The following is a 6,396-nucleotide window of genomic DNA, read 5'->3' as shown; positions in this document are numbered from 1 at the left end:
CGCCATGGAAGGTGCCGTAGCAAGGACACTGCACCTCCTCGACGGAGTCAGGCACCTCGTCGACGGAGTCCAGCGGCTCCACGTTGTCCAGCGCGACAGAGTCTGACACCTCATCGACGGAGTCCGGTGGCTCCACGTTGTCTAGCGTGATGGAGTCCACCACCTCCTCGATGGACTCCGGTACCTCCTCGACAGAGTCTGGCACGACCTCGACGGAGTCCGGCGACTTCATGTTGTCCAGCGCGACGGAGTCCGGGACCTCAAGGATGGAGTACAGATCAGCCTCAATGGAGTCCAGCGGCTCCACGTTGTCGAACACGACGGAGTCCGGCAACTCCTGCGGCGAGCGAACCATCCGTGGTGGCGAGCGTGTAGTGACCATGCAGTGAGAGTGCGGCGAGCGTGCTGTGCTGTTCTGGGGGCCGAGTGCGTTGTGTCGGGCAGCGATGGAGGCGAGCGCAGATGAGGGTGGATAGAACGACGCACGAGTAAATGAAGAGCACGCGTGGGCGAGCGGAACCGACGTCAAACAGGTGGGGTGCGAACCGAGGTGATGCATGCAGCTTTCCATCATGATAGGAGACGCGCGATGGAAGATGGAAGGCGAGCGACGCGCATGCAAACGGGCTGGCGCATGCAGGGGTATTCGCATCCAAAGTGGCCTTTGTGCCCTGCGGACGTCAATCTTTATGAAATCACGGGTCCTAGCCAGGATGTCTATGAAATCGGCTATGGAGGGAGTATTTATTACATAAAGACACTCCTATTGAGGCGTGAGCTGTGAGGTGTTGTGGTTGAAACTCAGCGGACGCAGTTTTTTTGCTCCACTCGTGCTGCGTTGTGTTGGTGTGGGCGTGGGCATGTTTGCTCACGGTTGGACGACCTTTTTTAGGTACGGTGGGAGTGGGGTTTTTCTTTTTTGTTTTTAGCTTTTCTCGAAAAATTCTCATAAATATGCACATAGTAGTTTCATTTAAAAATAGACCTTGGGCTTGACATCATTGGCCATGGCACCAAGCCAACACAGCTTGCCGTCAAACCCCCGTCCCACATGGACAGAGGGGAACAGAGTCTGAACCAGCATCACATTCACACATAATTGTACAACTCAGCATGAGAGCAAAATGTAACGGTTCAGCTATAGATATAGGCTCGGTTTAGCATCCAATAACTTTACATCTCATCATATTGAATGTTTGAATATATACATAAAGCATTATATATTTTTCTAGAACTGGAGGTCTCCTCTATTTCCATTATGCATATAAGGAAAATACAAAGCATCTAGAGAAGTTTCAGGACCAAAGGACATAACAAGAAGGTTACAACCTTGTCCAAGCAACACTCCTGCCAACAGTTCTGAACCGTCTATCAAACATTGGCCCCGTTTAGTTCTCTTGCCAAATTTTAGCTAGATAAAATTATTTTAGCTATTCTTGGGTAACTAATGGAACTAAACTATTTTAGCTTCTTTTAGTTATTGTGTTTGAAACTTTAGCTATTAAAATGACTAAAATTTAGCTACCTAAAATTTAGCAAGGGGAACCAAACAGGGCCTTTGTTTAGTTAACGAGGTTTTTTTTTGGATATTTAGCACTTTTTTATTTGATAATTATTGTCGAACCATAGATTAACTAAGATCAAAAGATTCGTCTCGCAAATTAAAGATAAACTATACAATTAACAATTTTTTATCTATATTTAATATTCATATATGTGCCGCAAAATTTGATTTGACAAATAATCTTAAAAAGTTTTTATGTTTTGGGTGAATCTAAACAAAGCCTTACCACCAAAACAACCAAACGAACCAAAAGGGGGCACCCGGATTTCGCCATCAAAACAAAGCCTCAATTAAATATAAATTAAAAAATAATTAATTATACAGTTTATATGTATTTTGCGAGCCGAATCTGCCAATAATTCATTAGTATTTTTCACTCATAACAGATCAGTGAACAGTGCTTTCCGTCATGAATTTTCAGCGAAGCAAACAGGTCCCAAACACTTTTCTTTTGAAATATGCTATTTCTCAACTGGATGATTCTTGGGCCTCCATCAACCGTCCGATGAAACCCCTTGCCTCCATCTACCGTCCGATCCTTTGTACACAGCACCGCACTCGATGCTTCCTCCGCACTCCGGCCCCAGGCCGCCGCACCCAGGTCGCCGCCGCGGCGAGCTGGTGATCAAGTCGTCTGCCATCGCAGGTTGCTACCTGTGTCGGTTCTTCGTCGTCGACCTGCTGTCCGTGTTGCCGCTACCGCTAGCTGCTCAAGCTACCTGCTATCTCCGGAACTTGCTCAACCGTTCTGCTGCTCGAAGACGAGATTTGCTATCTGCTCTCTATTCTTTGTTCTTCCATCTGTAAAGTTGTAAATTTGTGAATAATTTGATGAAGATTTTGACATATATTTCTCTGGTAGTATCTGGAATCCATAGAAAAAATTTGTAATTTTCTTTTGAAAATTTGGCATATATTTGTCTAGATCTTGTGTTATCCTCAAATTACATCATTCTGTCCAATAAATCACATTGAAGAAATTAGTGTAAATGTAATAACAAAACAGTGTAAATGTAGCTAGATAAAAATATAAGTGCATAGAAAAAAATTCAGTTAATAGGAGGAGCTAAAACAACTGAATATCACCTAGACACTTCCTTTCTTTTAGTGAACTAGACAAGGCCATAGATAGATATCCACTTCCTGTTGTTAATTACACACTCACAGAAAAAAGCCCCGGAGACAAGCTACCACTACACACCTTCAGTCCACAAGAACTCACTTCCCTGTCTCACAGCCACCGCCCAGATTCATGTTTCCTTCTTTTGTACCCCCATCTGACGATGATAGGTTCACAGCAGAAGCAAAGCCACCAGCCAAAAAAGTGCCAAAAGATCAGAGAACACGCAGAAACTAGTTTGTGCTACCTACAAGTTTCTCCATGTTCTTCAACCTACTCCTACTTGCTTGCTAAGTTGCTATAGTAGTCGGGACAACAATCCAAGAACGGCAGCCACCATTCCCTGAACCACCACCAGGTACCAGAGCCCACCGACCCTGGCAGACGACCCCCCGGACGACGACGAGGCCACGAGGCTGGAGCTCGCCTCGGGCTTCCTCCCGCCTTCCACCTCCCCGTCCCCGTCCGGTGCCACGCTGGGCTCCTGCAGGTCCTTGCACACGACCACGCCCGACGGCGCGTGCGCCACGTCCACGGCCGCGATGTTGTAGCACAGCCCGGGGTTGTCCCACGACGCGAACCGCTGGCCCATCCGCTGGTAGAACCCCGCCAAGAACTCCAACGGCCCCGTCAGGTTGTTGCCGTTCAGGTACAGCGCGCCGATGCTGGGCAGCTGGGCGAGCTCGGCCGGCACGGCGCCCGTCAGGCGGTTGTGGTCCAGCGCCAGGAACCGGAGCCCCGTCAGCTTCGCCATGTTCGCCGGTATGGCGCCCACGAGGCCGACGTTGGACAGGTCCAGCGTGGCCAGGTTCGCCGCCAGCGTCTCCCAACCCGACTGCGGCAGCGCGCCGCCCAGCTGCGGGTTGTTCGACAGCAGCAGGTCTTGCAGCGACGCCATGCCCTGCACGAACTGCGGCAGCCCGCCGGTGAGGCTGTTGTTGCGGAGGTCCAGCAGCGTGAGGCTCTTGAGCCCCGCGAGCTCCGGCGGGATGCTGCCCTGCAACAGGTTGTTGCTTAGGTCCATCTTCAGGAGCCCCGTGAGGCCACCTAGCGACGAAGGCAGAGAGCCGGTTAGAGAGTTCCTGCTCAGGTCCACGATCAACAGCGCGTCATCGTGGGCGTGGCGGCGGTGGCGGTCGTTGTTATTACCGAGTGTCGCCGGGATCGGCCCCGACAGCCCGTTCCCGGACAGCACCAGCCGTCTCAGCCTCGACAGCGCGCCCAGCTCGGCGGGGACGGGACCCGTCAGGTTGTTCTCCACCAGCACCAGCGACTGCAGGCTGGCCAGGCGGCCGAGGGAGGGCGGGATGCCGCCGGTGAGGCCCGGGTTCGTGCGGAACTCCAGCGTCTCCAGCGTCCCCGACAGCTTCTCCCAGCCGGCGGTCGGGATCGCCGTGGGGTTGCTCGCCGGGAAGCAGCTGTAGAAGGACAGCGTCCGGAGGCGCCGAAGATCGAACAGCTGGGGGCTGAACTTGGCGTCAGGGGCGCACTGCAGCGAGTTGTCGAGAACTGGGCCAATGCCTATCACTGTTGGGTACCACAGGCCATTGAAGAGATCACATGACACCCCCTGCACGGATTTTGGCATCCAAGAAACAACCGGTTGATCCACAGAAAATTCAATTGAACTTTACTAACAGCCTAGCACGTAGTAGTACGCTGCAATACAGACATGGAAACACAAGATGAACAGTACCCGGAGTGGTAACAACTAGCAGTAATAACAGACATAGATGATCCAAGATGGTGACATTTCTTAAAGGTCCACCTACAAATTTGGCCCCTTCTTAACTTTACTAAGGCCTTGTTCAGTTCCCAAAATTTTAGGTTTTTGGAAACCGTAGTACTTTCGTTTTTATTTGAAAAACATTATTCAATTCTAGATTAACTAAGTTCAAAAGATTCATTTCGCAATTTACAGACAAACTGTGCAATTAGTTTTTGTTTTCATCTATATTTAATACTCCATGCATGTGCTGCAAGATTTGATGTGATGGGGAATCTTGAAAATTTTTGCAAACTAAACAAGGCCTAACAACCAAATTGAAATCCCAGGGTACCGTGAAAGTAAATACCCATGTGTGATTCCAGTAATTGTTAGTAGATCATAGTTAGCAGTACGAATGAATCCCTTGATTCCTTCTCGCGCGAAAAAAAAAACATGTCTGCGAGCAAAAGGAACAAACAGAGAGTAGTACAGTATGAGAAAATCTTGAGGGCAACATGCCATTTCAAATCATGGGAGATTCTTTCATGTGAGTGGAAAGTTCCTCCTACTATATATATCAAAGGCTGAGATGTTAAGACACAAGAGGGATCAAGCAGAGAGGTCTCGTCCAAAACAGTTAACTGAATGTGCACAACAAAACAGTGCCACAATCTTGAAGCAACAGTGAGGAACAGGGATGAGTGTGAAGAACAGAGGCTGCCGAAAGCCACAAATTCGACAAGAGATCGTTGGTGACTTGTCCTGCATCATTCATTATGGACACCACCGACTCGATCCTGCTTTCGCAAACGGTTTTGGATTGGAGCTCAAAGCAGGCAAGCAGGGGAGCACCGAGAAAGGGCCTGTGACGAGGACTGGCAAAGCCGAAAAAAAAAACAAACAAAAGAGAAAAGCTTCTCTCGTGTATCTGAAGAACATGATGATGAACATACGCGGGCCAAGGAAATCAAACAGCACAGCGCAGCGCAGCACAGCAGCATGGATTGATGCGAAAGGGAAAGCGCAGGCAGGGAAGCAGGGACGCACCTGGATGGGAGACCAGCCGCAGGGGTCGGGGTAGAGCCCGGAGCCGTTCCACCCCTTGCCGACGAAGCTCTCAATGGCGGCGTACAGGGCCCGGCGCTCCTTCTCCTCCATGGGGGCCGTCGCCGCCGCCGGGGCGTCCGCCGAGCCGTCGTCCTCGGCTTGCTGCCCCGCGCAGCAACGCAGCAGCAGCGCCGCCGAGAGCGAGAGCGCGAGGCCGAGAACCAGCAGCCCGCCGCCGCGGCGGCAACAACCGCCAGCGGGCCTCATCGCCACACGAACAGGAAACGGACAGCACACCACTCCTCGTCGCTCAGGAAGGAAGTCAGAAGTCAGAACTGGATCGAGCACCGGCCCCGGCCCCGGCGCCCGCTATATAGGAGGAGCAGCAGCAGCAGCAGCCATTGCTGCTGGAGTGCTGCTGGCTGTGTCTGGCCTGTAGCTGCTGGGTCTCTCGCGAGGTGTGCCCCTTCTAGGTGGCAAATAAATGCGGTGCTTTCGCTGTGCTGCAGAAGCGACGGTGGCTGACCCGGGACATTCCCCTATGCCAAAGAGCTGCTCTGGGGATCCCGATGCGGCCGGCCGTGGCGGCGGCCGGGCGGCGCGCCGCAGACGATAACAGGCAGGCGGTCTGGCGTTGTGCTGAGGAGGATTCGAGGATAGAGAGACTTGGGCCTTGTTTAGTTCCAAAATATTTTGCAAAATGGACACTGTAGCTTTTTCGTTTGTATTTGACAAATATTGTCCAATCATAGACTAACTAGGCTCAAAAGATTTGTCTCGTCAATTCCGACCAAACTGTGCAATTAGTTTTTATTTTTGTCTATATTTAGTACTTCATCTATGTGTCTAAAGATTCGATGTGACGGGGAATCTGAAAAATTTTGCAAAATTTTTTAGAACTAAACAAGGCCTTGTGAGACTCCGGCTTGTCCTCGCAAAGGGGTAGAGCACACAAGC

General features: G+C 50.7%; 1 protein-coding gene across 2 annotated transcripts; it reads right to left on the bottom strand.

The window, feature by feature from the left end:
- On the bottom strand, positions 2,583-6,110 carry LOC8070456 (piriformospora indica-insensitive protein 2). 2 transcript variants are annotated; one of them, XM_021455517.1, is made up of 3 exons: positions 5,440-6,110; positions 3,834-4,254; positions 2,583-3,731 (listed from the first exon to the last, which is right to left on the bottom strand). In XM_021455517.1, exons 1-3 carry the CDS (start codon positions 5,704-5,706, stop codon positions 2,983-2,985), a joined length of 1,437 nt encoding a protein of 478 aa, XP_021311192.1. In that variant the 5' UTR covers positions 5,707-6,110; the 3' UTR covers positions 2,583-2,982. The 2 variants fall into 2 exon arrangements, with proteins under 2 accessions (XP_021311192.1, XP_002455318.1); XM_002455273.2 differs by having other exon boundaries at positions 2,583-4,254.

This window comes from Sorghum bicolor, chromosome 3, assembly GCF_000003195.3.
Source record: "Sorghum bicolor cultivar BTx623 chromosome 3, Sorghum_bicolor_NCBIv3, whole genome shotgun sequence".
In the NCBI taxonomy this organism is placed as follows: Eukaryota; Viridiplantae; Streptophyta; class Magnoliopsida; order Poales; family Poaceae; genus Sorghum; species Sorghum bicolor.
This window is presented reverse-complemented; position numbering and strand designations above follow the sequence as displayed.

What these genes read in the sequence shown, in the direction of transcription:
- LOC8070456 (XM_002455273.2), bottom strand. Translation starts at nt 5,706, where the DNA reads ATGAGGCCCGCTGGCGGTTGTTGCCGCCGCGGCGGCGGGCTGCTGGTT. An exon ending in GCGGCTGGTCTCCCATCCAG is followed by an intron (nt 4,255 to 5,439) that starts GTGCGTCCCTGC and finishes AAATCCGTGCAG; the next exon opens with GGGGTGTCATGTGATCTCTT.